The sequence below is a fragment of the Megachile rotundata genome, chromosome 4 (genome assembly GCF_050947335.1).
Source record: "Megachile rotundata isolate GNS110a chromosome 4, iyMegRotu1, whole genome shotgun sequence".
NCBI classification, from domain to species: domain Eukaryota; kingdom Metazoa; phylum Arthropoda; class Insecta; order Hymenoptera; family Megachilidae; genus Megachile; species Megachile rotundata.
The window spans coordinates 11,402,447-11,425,622 of record NC_134986.1 but is presented as its reverse complement, the minus strand read 5'-3'; the positions used below and the strand labels follow the sequence as shown (position 1 = coordinate 11,425,622).

The 23,176-nt window shown below is 33.3% G+C and overlaps 2 protein-coding genes and 1 long non-coding RNA gene across 3 annotated transcripts in view; 1 reads left to right on the top strand and 2 right to left on the bottom strand.

Moving 5' to 3' along the window:
- Window positions 1-256: 256 nt before the first annotated feature.
- On the bottom strand, window positions 257-7,840 carry LOC143264383 (uncharacterized; the record flags this gene model as incomplete). Its single annotated transcript, XM_076531290.1, has 1 exon — window positions 257-7,840. A coding segment is annotated over one exon (249 nt), but the record flags the coding sequence as incomplete, so codon positions are not given.
- The window catches only part of LOC100875963 (TWiK family of potassium channels protein 7), a 90,987-nt gene continuing 75,648 nt past the window's right edge, over window positions 7,838-23,176 (bottom strand). Inside the window, exons 3-5 of the mRNA XM_012281440.2 lie at window positions 10,188-10,393; window positions 8,972-9,257; window positions 7,838-8,121 (exon numbers count right to left, since the gene is read on the bottom strand). Coding sequence (XP_012136830.1) covers window positions 7,841-8,121; window positions 8,972-9,257; window positions 10,188-10,393 — 773 coding nt within the window. The 3' untranslated portion in view covers window positions 7,838-7,840. The remainder of the gene's footprint in view (window positions 8,122-8,971; window positions 9,258-10,187; window positions 10,394-23,176) is intronic.
- Window positions 9,709-15,791, top strand: LOC143264320 (uncharacterized). Its single transcript, XR_013037989.1, has 5 exons — window positions 9,709-9,726; window positions 10,210-10,304; window positions 13,450-13,917; window positions 14,006-14,250; window positions 15,446-15,791. It is a non-coding gene; the product is annotated as an uncharacterized LOC143264320 (long non-coding RNA).

Sequence of the window (23,176 nt, the reverse complement as noted above, 5' to 3'; positions counted from 1 at the left end):
CAATATATCGAAGTCTTTCTCATGTAAAAAAAATGAAAGTTATAGGAAAATATAAGTTTTAATAGATATAAACAATTTAAGAATAATTATGAAATTAAAAATAATTTTGATGTCAACAAATGTGTTAACTAGTATTTATAGCAAATAATTATTAAAAGGAAATAATGTATTAATAAAAAAATAAATGTATGTCAATGAAAATATAAATAATAACTTAATGAGTAATAATTGTAAAGTATGGATGCAAAAGACAATGTTAATGTTTGATAAGTCGTTTTCGTTTTATTATTCTGTAATATAAGATACATTGTTTGACAAACGATTATACAGACGTACAATACCCAGTAATTCGTTTCTCCTCGTATTTTACAGTGACGCAGAATCCACTCCCACATCGTTTTTCAGCTATTTACAAAGTATTAATTGATTCTTATATTTGTTACATGACACCAATTCAAACAATGGTTTTATGGTACTCTGTTCTCTTTTTCCTTTTTGCTTCTTTTCGCTCGTAATTTTATTCCAACTTCTTCTCCTAATTTACACACATTCTTATTCCCATTTCGTTTTTACATTATTACTTTAACAAAAATCAAGTTTCAATATAAATAATTGAAGTTATGATATGAGATGATTTTTCAGTGATTAAAGTATCTTTAGTGATAACGGAAGTAAAATGATTTTTATGAATAGTCATGCATTGTAATTTTCCAGTAAAGGGAAATTGCAAATATATAAAAACTTGATTTCAATCGCTCAGATGTTTATTTTAAGTCAAAGGTTTTTTCGATTTTCTACCATTTTTCAGACATCTTTCTCAAAAGACTTTTACCAGTAACGTCACAATATTAAAAAATGGAGAAATTATCGTTTTTAATGGATTATAACAATATGTACCAATGTATAACTACGTCAAAATGTAAATTTAAGTGTACCTTTGTAATTAAAAAAATCAAGCATGTACAAAAGGAATTATGAAATATAAACGCAGGTGATACAGAAATTTTATAAAATAAATTTAACAAACTTCCTATATGATTATAGTGTAGATTGAAAAGGAATGTTAATGCAACATATCGATCTTCCTGTACAAAGATTTACATTTCGTAGATGGTGTAGAACAGTGATGGGCACATGGGCACATATGTAACAAGGAGATGAGGGACAGAGAGATACTGTTTGTCGTTTACATTTTCAAATTTGGAAATTTTGATACTTGAAAATATAGAAATTTAGAACATTAGAAAATTAGAAATTTAGAAATTAAGGAGTTTGGAAATTCAGAAAATTAGAAATTAAGGAGCTTGGAAATTTTAAAATTTAGAATTTCAGAAATATAGAAATTTAAGAGATTAGTAATTTGAAAATTTAGAAATTTGGTAATTCGGAAATTTAGAAATTTTTGAGGTGACTACCCATCAGTGCCCAGTAGAGCTCTAGGGACCCCAGTTACCCATCACTGATAGGGAATCCTACAAAGTATACGAGACTATTTTCCACATACAATACATACGAAACAGCAACAGATCCACAAGAAATCATTTCACGTCACATTTTCTTGCGTCCGTATTTTATTGCCTTCGTAATTCTCCGGAACAAAATGAAATGTAAAATACAAAATTCAGGACTAATAATTCGAATAATATTCCTCTAACATTAAACGTGAATCGTCGTTAATATCATACAACGTTCAATTCTATGTACAATATAATATAGAAAATTCAAGTTCAGCTAACGTCCTCGTTCTCGCGGTCATCAGTGTCTATTCGCAACGCGTTAACCATTCATTACTCGTTCGATGACCTGTTCTAACTTAATATTACACTGTATGCTCGGAGATTGAGTTACATCCGCAAAAATTACGCTCGAATTACATTACGTTGCAATTTCGTATAGGATTCGCTGAAACGGAAGGACGGCAGAAGCAAATCCCGCCGATTCGACAACTGTGAATATTGAATCAGCGCTAAGCTATTTTTCTTCTCTGTCTAATGATTTAGTCAAACTGGTTGCTCGGGCAATCGACGAACGTTCTCCTTCGGATCTGATTTCTTTTCAAATTCAATTCCGACGAAATTTATGAAGTGCTTGCTGTACATCGAAGTAACAGTACAATTTCTTTAGGAAGTATGTACAGTCCGTTTGAAGTTCAATATTTAATGAAAAGTGCTGTATAAATCATTCAATTGTTTCAATATAAGACACTTGGTTGTCCGTTAAAACAAGCACAGGACATATTCAGGGTTTTATTAATTCAATTTTTATTTCATTGAGCACTGATTAACGTTTCATTCACAATAAAATCTTATTTAAAATTGGAGATTAAAATTTATTTCGTAATTGAATCTCGTGTAAGAAAGATCAATCTTAATCCTTCATAAATTCTTGAAAGTGATCATTAATTTTTAATTAAAGGACTTGAGGATTATTTTTTATTCGTACGAGATTCGATTAAAGAATACATTTTAATCTGATCGAAATAAATTAGACTGAATTTTGGTCTGAATCGTTTCAATTAATATTTACAAGTTAATTATTAATGAAAAAGGCATTTGATTAATCTTAAATTTGACAAATTTTTAAATTTTTAGTTAAGATCATACAATTAATGATTATATTTTAAATCACAATTAAATATCATTTAATTAATGATTGTAATTTAATCGTTACATTGCTAATAGGACAATTAACAATTTGAAAATAGTACTTTGAAGAATTCGCAATTTGTAGAATTCTTTTTATTAAGTCTTTCAAATTATTCTAAACAAGAGTAATCGAGAAGTTTAGATCAGTTCACTTGCAATAATTTATAATAGTTACTCTTGTATCGACAAGTTTATCACTCGTTGATACAAAGATTAGCTGTAAGCTTAATTCTAATCGAGAAACGATTTTGTATAAAGTCCTCTGTTATCACTCGAAAGTATTCCGCGATATAATTGACATTTTATTTATCGACATTTTATTAAATTTCGTTCCACGTTCATTAAGCGTTCGAAAGAAGATGCATCGAATTTTTAATGAAATGACATTCTATTTCAAGGAAATAGCAAAAGAAGGTTTGGTAAAATTAATCGATGGAGGATCATTTTCTTTCTTTCTAACATACTGATTTATTGATCAGAAATTCAGAGGACGCTTTTCTTGCAAAACTGTCGCGCTAAAGTTTCCTTGTAGCCGACGAGTGTTTTTAACTCTGTGATATTTCCCTGAGGAACGAGAGGAGAAACCAGGAGACAAGCAGGAAGGGAAAATCTTAGGAAATAAGAAAAGTCCAAGTCTCGAAGTTTCTGCAATGGGAATTCATATTGAAGCTAAAGCTAACGTTATATGGAAAGGCTTCCTTCGGGCTATTATATTACATTCACTCTTTCATCAAATCAGGTAATCAAGTTTTTCAAGAAATTTAGTACCTTGTACTTTCATTTCAACAGAGATTTTGCAAATTTATAAATTTTCAAATGCAGAAATATCAAGCTTCAAAATATAGAAGAACCAAATTTACAAACTGAGCAATTTTGAAACGTACATTTAGAAAATAAAAAACTCAGGAATGTAGTCTATCAATTTACCTAATATTCTAATAATTTGATCATTGATTTTTCAAACCAAGAAAATGTTGAAATATCAGCGTAATATTATGAACCCTTGCAAACAATTTCCGAAGTGGTATTTTTCGAAGAATAATGTTGACGATATGAAAGGTTTACCGCGAATCGAAGGAAAGTTACAGTCAGTTTTCCACAACAAATTGTCCAAGCGTCAGCTTGAAGAAACGCCTCATAAAATGAATCGAACGAGTGTGAGGAAGTTTGCTCGGTCAGCCAGGTTGGATCGATGGTCGGATTGCAAGCAGGAAAAGTAAAGTTTGTTTTGGCCAGTAGCCACGAGCCTCCATCGGATCGCCAACCGAGTGATAACGATAACTCTAGTAAATGCTCGAGCTAATATCGATTGTCATTAGACACCGTAGGAAATTCGTTTGTCTATTCGCGCCACCATCAGGACCAAACCAATGCACGGGTTAGGTTAGAGCAACGTGTTGTTCGTCGATCGTTTTGTTTCTTTCTCAGCGCAGAAGGACTTCAGCCTTTGACGTTCCCTTATATCTTATGATATGTTACAAGAAACAGAAAAAAGGGACACTTTTCTTGTTATGTCGCTATTGATCGTTTTTTCGTCGTTCAGAACAGAGCAGACCGAGCACGTGTGTTTTGTATTTTAGTTTCAGAACGAAGTTGATGGACAATCACTTTTTACAATTGGCATACATGATGTTGTGTAATAGGTGGTACAAAAGAAAATACAACAGTTTTATACGTTAGGTTAGCTTCAAAATGCAGAATCTTATTGTTAGACATGTTCGATATGGATTGTTTAATGGTTGGTCGCTTTTTGGACAAATTTTTGTGTCAGACTCTTTGGATATTTTAGACTCTTAAGATAGTAGTTTTCAAACTTATGTTCTCTACAAATTTTATATTCATTTTATGATGAGAAAGAATCATTTTGTTTCTATTTATACCATCAGTTACACGCCATTTTGTATGAACGAATTTAGGAATTTGACTAACGAGTTACCTTTTCATTTTCCATTTTATTAAGATAATACGTTGTATAATAAGTGAAAATGAGTAATAAAACTTACAAGATAAGACAGCACAGGCGGTACGATTGAGTACAGTACGATTCTATGTGTAAAAATAAAACGAAACTGAGTTTTTATAAAAAATAAGATAATTATGAAAAACATGTACTTTATATCACTATTGAGCATTTGTAAGAATTTGAAATTTTACATTTTTGAATTTCTGTGTCCCAAACTATCAAATTTCCAAATTCTTGAAGTTTGAAATTTTTTAATACTTAAACTTGTAAATTAACAAATTACCAAAGTACCAAAGTTTTAATTTGAAAGTTTAACAATGTGGAAATTTGAAAGTTTAACAATTTGGAAATGTGAAATGTCTGTCAATATTTCTAAATTCCTATTTTCGTTTTATTTAAATACATAGAATTTATCGCTTTTTTTAATTATATTCGCAATACCTTGTAGTACGCAAGTACAAATAATCCTTAAATTATCAATGCCGTTTTGTCTGCTCTATACTGACGATATTATTTTACAGCTAATTCACGACTATATATTATGCACCTCGTGATCTCGTGTTATCACGAAATACCGATATTAAACAATGTGGATAATTTTATATGCAACACTCTTAAAGATTAGTGCCTAGTCGCAACAGTAGTTTAGTTATTGTTCTTGAGCATAGAATTCGAATGTGATTTTTGTTTCACTGATTTTTGCGTCTAGTCAACGGATGTTTATTGCAAATAATCGAAGTCATACAGCGATGACATTGTTATACAAAATCATTCTCACAAATAGTATGAAATACAAGAATTTTAATATCGACGGTAAAGATAGATACAAAAGTTAAAGTTATATTAAAACGCTGTAAATATTTGATTCTACAAAAATTCACCAGTTAAAAAATATCCGTACAAACGTTTGTATATTAAAATTGATCGTTTTGGATGCATCGATCACGGCAGTGTTTATATATTTCAAACGATTATTAATATAATGTAATTCAATAATTTATTCATGAATGTATAAAAGAATGTTTAATTAATGTACCTTCCATCTTATCAACTAGACGCAATAATCGACTTAATTAGATTACAGACAAGAATGTGTTTTACCACGTGAGTGCTTAAATGCAGAAATATAAAAACTATTACAAGTTTCTATCTAAATAGGCGTGTAGAAACATTGAGTCGGTCTCGTCGTGGGTTAGAATGTCATTTCCGATGTTTGCAGATTAAATTAATTTTTATTTGTTAATTTGTGATTGCGATTATTTTAATTCTTTACACAATTACTCATATTTGATAGGGGTGGTTTTTGTGCAGGTTTAAAGATTTAGACATATTTAAATTTTTGAGAAAATTACTTAGGTCTCAAGTTTACATGGTTTAAATTTTTGAATTATCAAGATTGCAGAATGAAATGTTAGATTTCTAAATTCTTATATTTTTCAAATTACTAAATTGCAGATTTGCAGATTTAACTAGTTTTGAAAATTCAGAATACAAAAATTCTCAAAGTTTTAAATACTTGAATTAGGGAATTATTAAATTTTGATGTTTTCAAATTTCTAAAAACCCAAATTTCTAAGTCCTTAAATTCTTAAACCCCCAAATTCCTAAATCCCCAAATTCCTAAACCCCCAAATTCTTAAACGCTCAAATTCTTAAATACCAAAATTCTCATATCTCCAAATTCTAAATCCCTAAATTCTAAAACCCCCAATTCCTACATCTCCAAATTTCTAAATCCCCTAATTTTCAAATTCCCAAATCCTTAAATCTCCTAATTCACAAAATCCCCAGATCCTTACATCCCCAGATTCCTAAATCTCCAAAATTTCCAAGCTCCAAATCCTCACATTTCCCCATTTCTAAATCCCCAAATTCTCAAATTCCCAACTCACTTCTTCGAAAATCCAAAAAATTGAGAATTCAGAAATCAACAACCCAATTTACAAATCGCAAATTTAAAAACATCCAAATCTCTAAACTCACAAAGTACAAAGTCATAAATTTGAAAGTTTCTATCTTTCAAATCAATCTCGCATCACTTCACAAAAATACACCCCTAATGTTTCAAATCCGAAGCACGAAATCCGTCTTATATTTTGCATTTTCTCCCCAGCATTTGACTACTCCGCTAAAGGCATAGATTTTACGTCCTCGTGATATGGTGTTCATTAAGAGTTACGCAGGATTAGCGTGGAAATGTCTGCAGGAAGTTCAGGACATTTTAGAGACACTTCGTATATCCTGGGAACATCTTACTCAGAAGTTGCGTAATGCCATTATGTCTTAATCAAACGCGATATTCGCTGAAACGGGTTAAGTTTGTGTTGCATCACCATTATTTCATTTTAAATGATTTACTCGAGGCAAACGAGTACCGTTAATTGTCTCGTAACACGTTTTACACGATCAACAATTCTGTTCCGCAAAAATATTTTCGTTTCAATTAAACGCTGATTCGATACATGAAAAAACGTTTCAGATTTGCAAAATTCTTCCACGTTCGGAAATGACATTCCAACAATTCTCAAATTTACTTTCTTCAAAATTTCCTGCCTCTCGACGAGAATATCGTTTAAACATCCTAATTCGCATCCGAGAACTACGCGAAAGCCGTCCATTAACGGTGCACGTATTCACGAAGGACACGATACAACGAAACCTCAGTTCCGCTTAGAAAAAAAGACACTTTACGAAAAGATATAAAAAAAGGTCAGTCCACATTCCCCTGAACTAACATCGAACCGAATAAAAATGTCCTCCGATTATTCTCGTTAGCCGAAGGTGTACACTATGTCACTGCGTTAGAATAATTACATTCCCGTTCGCGACACATACATATTCATCGAGTGTACCTAATCGATCAGGAACACCGTATCATATTCCTCAAAGAACGTCCTCGAACGAACCCATTCAACAGGTCTCTTCACTTGGTTACCTTTATCGGGCATGCAATTTGCCCGTCAGAAATAAAAAGGCTAGAGTTTTACATTTCAGTGTTCTCCTCGGCCTCTTCGTCGACCTTCGGCAACATGTAGACACCAGGAATCGGCGGTACGTGATCCTCGAGTTTCAAGATCGGCTTGCAGTCTCTGGTGACGTCCACTTGATTGAAAGAGTCCTTCAGGATATTGATTTCGTTCTCGTGGGCGAACAGGCTGGTCGGCGGTTCCGTTCCACAAATATCGTTCTCGTCGGTGCCGTTCCTGTGGCACAGGTTGCCAGACGGAAATTGTCACGAGGTCAACGCGAAGGGATCTGTAGACAGCTCGTCCACGCTCGGGCTGGATTTAACCGGTTCCTGCTTCTCTGTTTGATGGCTCAGCCTGTGGACGATCTCGTCGTGGAGGATGTTGAAACACATAGCCGTGAGCGCCATTCCGGACATTATGTAGCACGAGCAGAACCAAATGGTCTCGTTCCGAGATTCGTACAGGCTTTGCCGTGGATAGGAACCGGGTACCATATCGCCGAATCCGATTGTACTCAGGCTCATGAAGCAGAAGTAGCTCGCGTCTGTAGGCACATGAAATTAATTCGGTTATATTGATATTAGTCGATAGCGATACTGATGTACATCGCATATTCAAGTCTTTCATATTTCCTTAATTGTGTCATAGGTAGCTTAGCTGGGCAATAATATACATTGGTTAGGTTAGCTTTATTCAGGTCTATGTAGATTAGGTTAGATGTAAGTCACACAGTACCAAATCTATCATATTTCCTTAATTGTGGCATAGGTAGCTTAGCTAGGCAATAATATACATTGGTTAGGTTAGCTTTAGTCAGGTCTATGTAAGTTAGATTAGATTAGTAAGTTACACAGTACCAAATCTATCGTATTTTCTTAATTGTGACATAGGTAGCTTAGCTGGGTAATAACATACATTGGTTAGGATAGCGTTAGTTAGCTCTATGTAGGTTAGGTTAGATGTAACTCACACAGTACCAAGTCTATCATATTTCCTTAATTGTGTCATAGGTACCTTAGCCAGGTAATAGCATGCGTTGGTTAGGTTTACTATATAAAATAAGTCACTATGCACTGTAACACCTATTCATGTATTATAACATGTATTACCAACATAATATCACCGATCATAAAATAAATTATACATACAAAAAAGGTCATTATGCATTGCAATAATTATTCACGTATTATAACACGAATAACAAAAATGTATCACACATGTAAAATAAAATGTGCATATAAATTTACTGATTAAACATTGCAATAATTATTCACGTATTATACATGTAAAATGAAGTGTGTACATAAAATTAGGAGATAGAACGTGTTAAGCATTTGAACCATGATGTGAAGTGTGGATGCGGGTCTTTCAGAGCAAATCTCTTTCGCACTTACCCACAAAGGACCAGCCGTCAAACTTGTACAAAGTAAAAGCTCCTGCCACGATGTAACAGAGCATTGTGCCCAAACAAATGCTGATTGGTGCGAGTATGGTGACATTGGGTCTGTCACCGGAACCAAGACTCGACACTTCGTCCTTCGGGCTGGCCTTAATTTCCACAGTGCTGGTAAACGTTGACGCGTTCGCGCGGACGTAAAATGGCTCCTGCAACTGCAATTGCTGTTGCTGCTGCGCCAATTCCTCCTGCTGTCTCTTCTTCCTCATTCGTCTTTCCTTCTCCTGCGATTGTAGCAATTTTAAAGCAATTTTTGAGATCGATCATTGGGAGAGAATGACATGAGGTTTATCTCGCGTATTGGATTTTGAAAGGAATTTAGAAATCTTTGTTAAACACCTATCATCTCTTCTTCAAACGAAATAAAACCACAATTGTATTAATTAATATTTCAATACAAAAATAAATTTAAATGAATCTAGAGTTCGTATAATGTAGGTAATGAAATCTATTTCGAATTAAATTTTGCCTTTCACCTGACCGATAGCCTGTCTATATTCATATCAGTGTCGGACAGAAATTCCCAGAAATTGAAATGAAGAGCAAAATCGTGTATTCGACAGAATTTTCAACAGTTTCGATGGTAATAAAATCCATTGTGTGTAAATATCGTGTTTCAACGTGTATTATCCGTTTCGCAATAACGTAAATATAAATATAATTATTAGTCTACAGCGAAAATTAAATTAGGAGGTAATTATCATAAATATATAACACATTGAACATTTATTTCATCGATATTAACAGTCCACGGAAATTCACGTACAAATATATGTATTTTTGAAAATTTTTACTCGTAAATCGAATAAATGGATTGTTTATTTTGGAAGTGGTCCATTTTCATTCATAGTAAGTCCATTTTCATTTATTTTGAGAACATTAAAGTTTAGCATATATCAATGACGAAATATAGGTTATATCAAGACTGGCAATTGAGCTTTTTTACTGATTTATCAATATGTAATTCGGTTATATAAATTTGTTTTAGGTGATTCAACTGGGATGATGTATACTCGTGCAAATGGATTTACACCACTTTTAAAATAGACGGTTCAAATATCGTTAAATAAATATCGGGTTGAACAATTGTCAAAATATCGTTTGCTGTGTTATGATATAACAATGATATTTATTGGTTAATCGAGTTTACTCACCTCCATTCGTCTCTCGTCGTAGCAACAGTAACCGCAGTTCGAACAAAGGCAACAGCAAAGGGCACGCGTGAAAACACCCCTAGCACACCTGGACAAGAGGCCTCCAGCACTTGACAGGTAAACTAGGGTCAAGGGGATTCCTAGACTGGCGTAACCCATGGTTGCGATCTTCCCCCATGTAGACTTTGGTGTTACACTACCACAACCTGCAAAGTATCATCAACCACTCAAAACTTCACCCTTTATTCGTCGCAAAGTATCATTTACAGTCTTTTATTTTAAACTTTCATTAAAGTTGAAATAACATATGATAGCATTTATGAATATTGTAATTTCTTCCAAATGCAAGTCTGCCATTTTGTATTAAGAATATTGATGAAACATTTAAGTAGTCATTTCTGTTCAACCCTAAACTTCAAATTGACCCACTAGTATTATTTTAAAATATTTTTATCTTACATAACATACAATATATCACATATGTGTAACTATATAATTTATTGTAATTTAAGTAATACTTATGTTGCAAAAATGTCTTTTCAACTACCTATAGAGGGTTGCATTATACATTAAAAATTATGATTTTTCCAATTCACGATTTGAACAATTCTGCAGGAAAAAATGTAGTTGCCAACGAACCATGAATGATTGAATTATAATAAATAGAATTATGAGTGATATACATAGCATCCGGAGAAAATGAAAAATTCCTTATTGACCATCGCAACTTTCATTATTTCCGATTCCCTTGCCTTCGGACCTGCATTATTATCAGTTCCTCTTCAGAACGGCATCTCCCCTTTCCAATAAATGGGGAGAACAAAGTATCGAGCAGTTGGTGGAAATCCGCCGGCTATAAACTCGTAGCAGCTTCCAATGACAATTAATCGTAATATCGACGAATCGACTAACAATTTACGCACGGGATGCAATATTCTCATAAATCAGTGATTCTCAACTGTTTTGTAGAGTTTTGGACATTTTTTTAATTTTTTGACTTTGGGTTTTGGGGATTTGTAAAGTTGGTACTTGGAGATTTTGGAATTTTGGTGTTTAGAGTGTTTAGGGTTTTGGAATTTTGGAGTTTAGGAAATTCGAAATTGAAATTTATGGTTTTGGGATTTGGGAATTTGAAATGTTGGTACTTGGAGATTTTTGAGCTTTGGTGTTCAGAGTATTTAAGAGTTTGGAACTTTGGAGTTTAGAGTATTTAAGGTTTTGAAGCTTTGGAGTTTAAGGTATTTAGGTTTTTGAATTTTCATAAGTTTTCATAAGTTTACCTTTTGGTAGGTTTTGTAATTTCAGAATTATAAGACTTCAGAATTTTAGATTTTTCTAAATCCTAACATTTTTACATTTAAAACCTCGCAATAAAAAATGAGGGAGTAATAATTCCTTAATTTTGGAATTCCATAAAATAATGCATTATAAGCTGGAATTTGCACTGCAATAAATAAAAAACAGCGAACAATTTATAAACGGATCGTGACTGCATATTTGAGGAGCCTAGCTCTAAACGGAAGTTGGTTAGCATTCTATAAGCGTCTCGCAAAAAAGAAGACTAAGCATTTTGCATAAATGAAGAGTCGAGGGTGAAGTGGGTGGTATTTTCCGATAGTCGAGAAACGGCGGTAGAAAAAAGTGAAGGTGCGAATCGATCGGGTCGACATCGCTTAAGATAATGGATCGTCTATTGGAATTGCTTTGGACTGTGCATGATAGCGGTTTCGAGTGCATTGCCGATGGAATTGCACGAACGGAAATCTCGCGTTTTCTTCGCGGAAGCCTATTCGTCACTGTCGTCTTATCGTTTACGACCGTGTAAGACCGATTTTCTATCCGTTATTTATTGCGGTACGTTAAAAGCTGTGGCAGATTGTCATCTCGTCTTTTATTGATTAAATTTTTATTACTCTTTAACGAGTTCGAATAAATAGATACTTTAATTAAGGTCTTTAGGGAAATGTAATACTGTATTGTAGCATGTGGCAGGCCATTAACGAAAGAAAAATGGTAGTTGTGTGCCACATATTTAGATGCAGACGAGAAACAATATGGAGTACGTGATTGATGCGCGGGAGATTTAAAACGAGTTATTTGAAATTTATGTATTCTTAACTGTTATGTATTATACTTTCTTTTAATACTGCTTCTTCTTTAAAAATGATATCCAAAAAGTCGAAATGAACTATCTAAACAGTATAAAATTCTAAAGAATATATTTTCTTATTACATAACTCGAAAAGTATCTTCAAACACACTTATGAGACATAAGTACATATTTTCTTAAATTCCTGAATTTTATTTAACGGCCGTTCATTTAAAAAAATGTATAAATAAATAACGAAGTTAGATCGTATCTGTAACTTTAAGAAAATGATCAAAATATACTGAAAAAATGATCAAATATACAGAAACTGTAATCTGTGTTTTGTACGATCACATTTTAACGTCTATTGAATCTAATTTTGTCTACAAAATACTGCTCCTGGAAGTTTAAGCAATTAGAATATATTTACCAGCAGTTCTAGCTACTATAAGAAGACTTCTTTCAGTAAACTCTCCAAGTTAAATTGCTGAAAGTTTCAATTTTAAATCGAGGAGTTTTAAAAGTGTTCTTAAACCGTAGTACCTTCAGTTCAGGAAATTTTCTGTGAAAAAGAGGTTGCATTTATTATAAATCAGTTTCTAATAATGGCATACCATGCCGATTGTTATAAACAAGCTAGAAGAATGAAGCTTTATATGTAAGATATAAAACTTGTCTATATTGAATCTTATTGTGAATATTCCATATCTTTCTTGTAGATTGCATTATGTGTCATTCAAATCCTGAAGGTTCTGACAGAGACGGCCATCTTTTATTAACCTGCTCGATATTGCTCCTTTATAGGAACTCGACGGAATCGAAAAGATATTAAAAACAATCTGTGACATTTAAGAGCGATAAAACTCTCGTTGAGATTATTGACTGAACTTATAATCCTCACACTTTTTCCTTTAAAGAAATAATTTTAAACTCTCTCTGAATAATTATATATTGACATACTTTTAGTAATTTTTTGACAATCTCGATAATTCTTTTTTATCTAATTTTTAATAATTTATTTACTTGTTTATGGTAATTTCACTCCATTTAGAATTTTAACAGCAATTGATAATTTTAACAAATTTAGACAGTTTAAAATTTAGTCGGGAAGATGAACGTAGTCAAGTAAAAGCAACGTTGTCATAATAATTGTATTTTCGCTTTTGCCCCCAGCGTATCCATTACCAGAGATCTAAAGTAATCGCAGGCTAATCAGAAATACCGAAGAAACTTGAAGTTTGTTGAGTGGCGCATATTCATATCTGAATTTCTTAATGCAAACTCGATGCATACGAGATACCATGCATATTTATGCAGATTCTTGAATTATATTCGAGCAACAGACTTCACAAGTATGCCGCTGCAAGAAGCTTGTAAAAGTTATGAAAACTCTTGTAATACGATCGATTCTCTACTGACATACGTGTTTGTTCATAAATTTCCTTCACTGAACTTTCGTAATAAATCACAGGTTAAGAAAAGGGTGCCTTCTGTTAAACGAATCAAATTTACTTTAAGAACTATGGAACTGTGCAATATAAAAAGACTCATATTTTTTAAATACTGTTAAGAATATCTGACTATTTCTAAATTTTTTAATTTGAATACTTTTAAAATGAAATAATGTAAAATAAAAGAGAGGTAATTGTAAAAGTTTCGATTTTATAATAATTAGCTCTGATATGATACTTAATCTTGTAACAAATATACTTTGTATTGAAACGTATAGCAACCTATCGCCAAACATGAAGTTTGCTGCACGATCGTTTACACTTAACAGAATCGGGCGTTAACGCGAGACTTGCGGATTCGAATTCGCTTGAAGTGAGACTTGGCAAACTCATTGGGAACATGTCCAAGTTTGACAAGCTGTCTTAGACCAAGAAACTTGTCCACAATGACCTCGTTATGCCCGAGTTGAACTCTCACCCGTTTCAAGATAATGAAGACTTCCCGTACGCCAAGTACAAAATTGTAAGATATGTTTGTTATACTACTGTTTGATCACCAAAATTCATTGAAACTTTCGTTTAAACATTATCAAGGTAACTACTTACGTATAGAATACCTACAGTAATTTTACAGGGTCTCATTATTTCTTTATATTGACTTTATTTTAATATACGAAGTGAAATGAAAAATGAAAAATTAGGTAATTTACATTTCATATTCTTAATTATTTTTGAGATGGTACTTGTAACTAAGATATTTTTGCTTAGGTAAAACTGTAAGGTAGAAATTGCTCTAGACACATTTTTAATATATTATACAAATTTAAGCATGTTCACTTCGTAATTGAAATTGCACTATATCATAGAATAGAGGAGACAATTTTTAAAGGAATAGTTTATAGAAAATTGCAGCATAAATCTATTTTGAGGTTAAAAAATAGAGCAGATCGATGTCTGGTGAGATACCGGCAGTGGTAATCAAGGCTATGAAGAAACTCGATGCTAAACAAAATGGCGGCCGACTTGGCGTTGACTATTACTACTGTCGGTGCTTTACCACCTGCGATTTTACTTTCTAATTCTCAATAAAAAAGTATTAAACGAGTAGTTAAATTCTACGAAACTAATTTTTTAAAAAAGAGTTAGTTTTAAACAAAAATACTAAAAATTTCAATTACAGTTCTATAAAATATTTTATAAAACATTTCAATTTCCATAACAATACAACTTTCCTCTATTCTTCACTCCTTCCTTAAGAATTAAAATTTCCTCTCGTATTTAAATTATCAATTCATCTGAGACAAAACACATTACATTTTACATTGAAGCTGTATAGCAGTATAAAATTATTCCGGGTAGTAAAATTGTACAAAACAGACGTTTTTTCTCAAGGTAGTAAAAATAGCGGACCGTTGGGTTTACAAATATCATGTTGTTCATTACGTTCCCTTCTATTCAACGTTCGCTCTTGACTCTTAATTCTTTCCATACTCTAGTTTTATTCTCTTTTCATTAAATCGCGTGCTGTTCAACACTCGCCAACATAATATAACTGCAAAGTATTCCGCACAGACACGTACACTTCCATTTTCATTTCTGTACTAATGCACTGTTTAATAACCATTGAGAACTCTCCATCTTTTTTATTCCTGGCAAAAAAACGAATTTCAACTTCTGAAATTACGATTTTAATTACTTTGAAAGTTGTACGATTTCAGAAATTTTTCATGCCTGAAATGTTGGGCATTAAAGGAAAAAAAGAGAGCGTCTTTGACGAGAACGTTTTAGCCCATAAATGGAAAAGTGTTCGAAGGAAGTACGCTGATTGGATTTCGGGGCATCCTGCAGGATTTCCAAAAGTACGGGGAAAGTTTAAGACGTGCTACTTAGCTAAGCTGGCCGTCTACTTTCGGTTTTAAGTATAACTACCTGTGATTATTGGAAAAGTGCTGGTCCATGAAACTTTCAACGACCCCTCTTCAACTTTTCAACATTCGAAATGAATCGCTTAGTGTTAAGTTTAAGGAAGAAACGAAATATAGCCGAATACTTCTTCACGATAAATTAAAAATAAAATACCGTTTACTTCAGAACTTATTTACGTATCGGTTTCATTGAATTTTATATTGGGACATTCAATTAATTAATTTTAGGTCATGACTTATTTAAAGTAGGATGATACTATAATATTACCTAAGTAAATTAAAACAAAATATGACTGATTTTATACACTGATTTATTCATTATTGCATTATAGAATTATATTGAAAATTTTATTACAGAGTCGTAGGATTCTAATTTTCTTTTATGAAATAAATAATTCTTGAAATCTTCAATAGTCTTGAAACTTTATAATTTTCAAACCTTCAGATTAAAAAGTAAAGTGCCATATTTTGTACATCATTTATTTTTAAATATTTTAACAGCTTTAAATATCAGCTTTCCTCGATTGCATTCACGTCCAATTAAAAGTCACTTTGATAAGTTTCAGCCAGCTAAAGTGTAGGCATTCATAACGCACTCGATTGATGTATTAATAAACAAGTTTTAAACCAGTTTAACATTCAAGCAACATAGTTTTGGCCGTGTTATCGAAATCTGTTCGATGGTAACAACTTACGATGAGAAATCAATTAAACGTCTTTATGTTAGACTGGAGAACGCGTTTTGATACTCGAACTCCAACAACATGGTGGAAAGCATAGGACGACGTGATGTTGCGAGTTAAAGTTTCAAACAACTGTTCATGATGTTATCGCATCTCTATAACATGCAGTGAATAGTTTTGAAAGTTTAACCACCTTTCGAAAGCAAATAGTTATAGTTATTAGAAATTCATAATGCTTTGATTAATCCTCTTGAGAATTTGATATACCTTTAGCACGTTTACGTCGTGGCATTTATTTGGTAGATATGTTTTCAATTCTGTAAAATTATTCATATTTCATTGCAAATTATTTGATAAACAAATATACAAACTCAATAAAACTAATTACCTCAAAGATTACTGAAATATAATAAATATTTATAAATATAATTAAATTAATTATTCAAAGAATAAACAAAGAGAGGAACGTTTTGATACTTTCAATAATAAATTAAAATATAAAATGAAACAAATAAATACATATCTGTATTCTTAGTCATTTGCATTGTACATGTCTGACCACATATGGTGTCTTAACCTAACCAAACCTAACCTAACACTTAAGGTATTAAACTTGAAATCTGAGTAGTTAGAAGACTAATTCTTTGTCACATCCACAAAAATCTTTAAAATGAAAATTTGTCAAAACGAAAATTTAGTGAGAAGTGGAACAAAAAATAGTAGTAAAATGAATGTGCAATGAAGGTAATTATTATCGACTGTCTATGAACATTACAACTCGATTTCACGGTATAGGTAAGATAGATTCATAATTGCTCGTAATAGAAGCTATTAAGCTAATTGATGACTAACGCCATAATTATGAATTACGTGTGTCGTTACTACGTTCGACCCCAGTCTAAGGGCCAATAAAATGTTGATAAATGTTACGTTTTAATGTGCTAATTACTATATCCTCATCATATGTCAGCGATATCGAACTCTAATTAGGGGTTATTAAATACGCTCATAAGCCACGTGGTTTTAGTTCGAGTTTTGGGAATTTTGAGATTTGGGGTTTGGAGATTTGGATTTTTAGAAATTTGGAAATTTGGATATTTGGATTTTTAGAAATTTGGAAATTTGGGGACTTGGAAATTAGAGAATTTGGAAATTTGGGAATTTGGATATTTGAGAATCTGAGTTCAGAGGAATTTGGAAATTTGGTGATTTGGAAATTTTAAGATTTAGAAATTTAGGGATTTGAAAATGTGAAAATTTGGTATATAGGAAATTTCAAAATTTACAAGTCTGAAAACAAAAAACTTGAAAATTTAAATCACATCTCCGTCTCTCCCTTAAACCACTACATCATCAAATGAAAAACCTCCAAATCTAACACATCTTCAGCACACAGTTCCAAGTATCTCCACTCTGACGCCCATTACTTAAAAAACTCAGTAAACAGCTTCTAAAAATCCGTGCAAACACAACTAGCTAATCTTGCAACAATAGCGGCAGATAATTGCCTCCTCATTCTGACCAGAAAGCACACAGAGTCTGTTGGTTATCAAAATAGCTCTCCTTGCTTCGCTCTCGATAAATGGACAAACAACTTTTCATCCGTCGCTTTTCAAAGACAGCACGTATGAATGGGAAAAGGGAACACGATGTTGGGGTGGAGGATAAGCCAGGACGATGTAACGAGATGACAGTGCCGTGATAAAAAAGGTAACAGAGTAACAGACAGGAGACACGCGAAGCGGAACGAAACGAGAAACGGAAGAGACTTCCGGGGATTATTTATTTTGCACAGTGACCGCAATCCGCGGCTGCATTTTCCACGGGACGACCGACCAAACTGTCTGGAAAACGAGGAGAAATTACATCGGTAAAAATAATAGACCGTGGCCACCATTGGTCGGAGCTGTAACCGATTTAACGCCAACGCGATGAGCAGCGATGCGATAAGGATGTTCTTGTTTTATGTTATAGAGGACCGCAAGATCTTTCATATTTTCGATTTTCGGCTCTTTTGGAATTTAGGAACACTCATTTTTTTGTTGGTATAATCAGAGATGCAATTATGAAATTTCGATGTTCGCAGCTTTTCAAGGAAGACTCTTTTGAGGTTAGGTGAAGAAATGATTGAATTTTTTGGTTTTGTGCAATTGTCAATTTGTTACAATTGTAAATAGATCATGAAGGAATTTATGATATATGAAAACAGTGGTGATATTATAATGAGTTTGGTCCATGTGTGGTCCATGACATCCATGTGTATCCATGAAGAGGTTATGTTAGTCGTTCATTTTAGAAAATTGCATTTGTTTATAAAATCACTGTGTCAGATGTACCATAACCTTTCCAAAAAGTTACAAATTGATACATTTCTAAAAATTGCACATTATCCTTTAAATAATCCTTCATAAATATTGTGAACAATTCAAACTTGTAGAAGAACAATGGTCAGTCAACAAAATGTCTACCCATGCATCAAAATGGCTACCTTATTTCAAACACTCGACAGTAAATCTTGAAAAATAATAATAATATTATTCTGACAATAATTATGGTGACAGTACCAATGTTATGTTGTTAGCTAAATGAGAAAATGAGTTGTTATTTCTGTGTTTTTTATTATCTTTCATCTTTCGCGGAGCATCGTAATGAACAAGTCGAATAAATTAGGATTACAGTCCCATCGTGTTGTATGGAAAAGGAAAGTGTCGTTGAGAGAAGTCATTTCGTGCTTCGCGCAGTCGAGATTACACTAGGGAGGAAAAGTTTGGCGTGGGGAATAATGCTTTAACTGATGAATCCTGATGCCATACGGCGCAAGCTATCAGAAGGAAACTCCTCAAACAGTAAGAAAAATGAATTTGAATGCTGTGAGAGTTTATTTACCTTCCATTTTATTTCGCATAGCTTTTATGACTAAATAATACCATGTCTATTTGATCATTTTATCATTTCAGTATAATATATTTTAGACGTGTTATTTCTTGAGTGTTTATTTAACAAAGCTTTATGATTCTGACAAGTTATAACAAATTGAATTCGCTTAAAAACAGCTAATGAAAATCCATCAAGAAAAACTGTGACCAAGAGTGTGATAACAGTTACAATGACAAACAAGTGGTATAATGTCGACTACCGGAACATTTACCCCAGTCGGTTCTGAATAAAACATCCTTGAAATTTATGAGTAGAAAAACTGTAAGTGTGTTGTTTTATCGCGTGAATACACGCGATTACATTATACTTTCATTCGTAAATAGGTGAACGTCCAAGAAAAGGTTTCGCTTCGACGATGTCTGTATCGCGGGGCTATAAATCTTGTTGGACAACAAGGCACTCGAGAATCTTTTCGTGATCGTGGTCCTCGTTGACGTTCATTGGGCGACGAAACAATGGAGGACCGGAAAACTCATTTGCTACGATACACTCGAAATCGGTAGATATACTCGGTTGTTCGCAATCAAAATCCACTCGCGCACGATGATTTACGAATATGGACGACGTTGTAGAATGGAAACAGCAATCACAGAAATATGTAGACGTCACACGGTGGGACGATGGACATTTCAGGTGGCAAACAAATCGTGCCAATCAACAGATACCTCTTTTGACTTTTGCACATTCAGGGAAGTTATGGAGACGTTAAATTAGTTTCTGAAAAATAATGGTTGAAAGTCATAGTACTTTAAATTTCATGGTATATTATTTCATATGTCCAATAATTTGTATAATTTTTTTGGACACATTTACTATTTTATTTATGTGCTCATAGAAATATGGTACATAATGTAGCATAAGATATTTGACACTAATCTGACCTAACCTAAGGTAATGTTTATCTGAACTTGATAGGAATATGGGCAACCTAATTCAACCTAACCTGTTATCAGTGGGTCTAATCTGCTCTAACCTTATATGAGTAGGTCTAATCTGTTCTAACCTTATACAAGTAGGTCTAATCTACTCTAACCTTATATGTGTTAGTCTAATCTGATCTAACTTCATAAAAATAGTCTTAATCTAACCTAACCTATTATGGATAAGGTTAACATAAACTAACCTAACCTACTATGGGTAGGGTTAGTATAACGTTATACAGACAATGATATATCAAGTTAGGTGTATGTTAGGTTAGGGTTAGATTAGATTATACTTGCTAGTTTATAATTAGGTTACATTAGGCTTGTTAGCTCAGGGTTAGGTTAGTTTATGATTTCTAGTTTAAGGTTAGGTTATATTATGCTTGTTAGTTCATGGTTAGATTACATTATGATTGCTAGTTTATAATTAGGTTACATTAGGCTTGTTAGCTCAGGGTTAGGTTAGTTTATGATTTCTAGTTTAAGGTTAAGTTATATTATGCTTGTTAGTTCATGGTTAGATTACATTATGATTGCTAGTTTATAGTTAGGTTACATTAGGCTTGTTAGCTCAGGGTTAGGTTAGTTTATGATTTCTAGTTTAAGGTTAAGTTATATTATGCTTGTTAGTTCATGGTTAGATTACATTATGATTGCTAGTTTATAATTAGGTTACATTAGGCTTGTTAGCTCAGGGTTAGGTTAGTTTATGATTTCTAGTTTAAGGTTAGGTCACATTATGCTTGTTATTTCATGGTTAGATTACATTATGATTGCTAGTTTATAGTTAGGTTACATTAGGGTTGCTAATTCATGGTTAGGTTAGGTTCCATTATATTACACAACGTAACTCCACCAAAACCGGCTCCATGTCCAAAGCTTCTAAAGACCCCAGCATGAAAATATCCGCAGCAATCAAAAGTGATGCAGCAGCGAGGGTAAAACCTGTACACGAAATCCGTTTGCCAATTAACTTTAATGGAACAATATGGGCTAGATGCAGCGCAGCAACGAATCAAGTGGATTCAGACTTTTGACTGGCACTTTATCTCGCGGCCAGCATTTACAGCCTCGTAGCGTCAGCCATTTAATTTACCGCTCGAAATAATTTACATATGCGTCCGGTACGAGTAAAGGGGCTGCTTTAGACGTGCAATAACATCTCGAAGATGAGCCGCGCTCCACGTTAGGGCGAATGTATTCTATCGTGCGCTACCATGACTGGTATCCTGGGAGAGAAGCGAACAAACCCCTACTCTCGCCATCATCACCCACGCACCCCATCCGGGCTGTTTTCACCCCAGGCCTGTCGACGTCGTTCTACGGTGCAGGCTTGTCCGGATCCCCGACGTAACCCCCGAGGTCGTAATGGTAAGTCTCTCTGCGAGAGGACCTGAAATTAATAACGCGGCCTGGCGCAAATACGGCGCACATAATTAAAGCGATATTACGATCTGGGACAGCAGGCTGTATCGTCTACCAGCCGGCTGGCGCCGGTTCTCGATGTTATTTAGCTGCGAGCCTTGTTTGCCGCGCGATTGAAGCGGAGACGAGTGGAGATTCGATTCGATCATCATTTTTAATACCTTCTCTACTTACTGCGACCATGTTACATCTTCTAGTATATATTTTTCTTTATGGACCTACTCAAAAACTTTGAATAGTATTGTGTGGCTTTGGATAGTATTGTGTATAAATTTGATATGAACTTACAAATTAAACTTAAAAATATTCGAGTCCATATCAAATTTTCGAACCTTCGAATTATTAAAACTCGACCTTTCAACATCACTGAATTATTTCGACACCCAAATATATTTTGACATATCTGCGCTTTGATAGTTTAATAACAGAGAGAACACAGAAATGATAGGGTACTGAAATACCAATAAGATGTGAGGTAACGATATCAGTGGGTTCACAGTAGATACAGCTTCGACTTTTGATAACCCAGTCTCCATTTTTCACGGATTTTTACAGCATCATAAATAGATAAAGCATTCTGACGTGTATCAGAGTGAGCTCAGACCTCTAATAAAATTTATTACAATATTGATGAATCGTTGGGGAAAGTTTTATAGACACTGCGAACACCACTTCGGTCGAAGCTATTCACAAAGTAAACGATTTGCATAGATTATTCTGGTTTGAAAACAACGAATGTATACTTTATACATAGTTTATGAATATGGCTTATAATCCGTAGTTTATGGTTATGTATACTTCATATGAAGCTTGTGTTTATAATCTATACATAGTTCATGCGTTGCTTGTATAGCTCATACTTTATGATGTTCATAATTCGATACCATTCATGGAAAAATGTACAAGGTTTTGCAGTTGTTGTATTTTTATTATTTGTTTAATTATACGATTCAAATAAACGTTCAAATTAATTTCATTTAAAATGTTTGTAATATTTAGACGTAAAATTTTTAAGAATATTAACATATGTACATGTACTGCCTTTTTTAAATTTAATAACCACTGATTACATATGTGTACCATTTTCTTTCTCACATGTTATTAATACTTTCAGAATTCATTCTACCTAATATATTCTACCTATCATAAAAGTTACATAAATTACAATAATTAGATCGTTCGTTCTCCTAACCTAAAAAAATCGTTCCTAAAGAGGTTAAGGTTACTTATAAACAGAAATGAAGGTCTGAAGTCAGTTTATACTTCATATTTCACGCTAAAAATTTAATATCTTATTTACAAGATATTTAAGATGTGCACGTTTACATTTGTAAATGAATGACAGTAGTGAAAACGTCTGATTAATTCTTTTTAGGACGTTAATAAGCACTAGCTATTCATAAGCGGAATATCAAACGGATTAAAAGTTCCTCCTTTGAGGGTTGAACTGATTCTCGGGTAGCGACTCCACTGCATTACCATTCAGGCCAATCAGGGAGAAAACCAGAGGGTTTCGTGGACATTAAAGGGCATTAAAGGAAAGGTGAACCGGATAC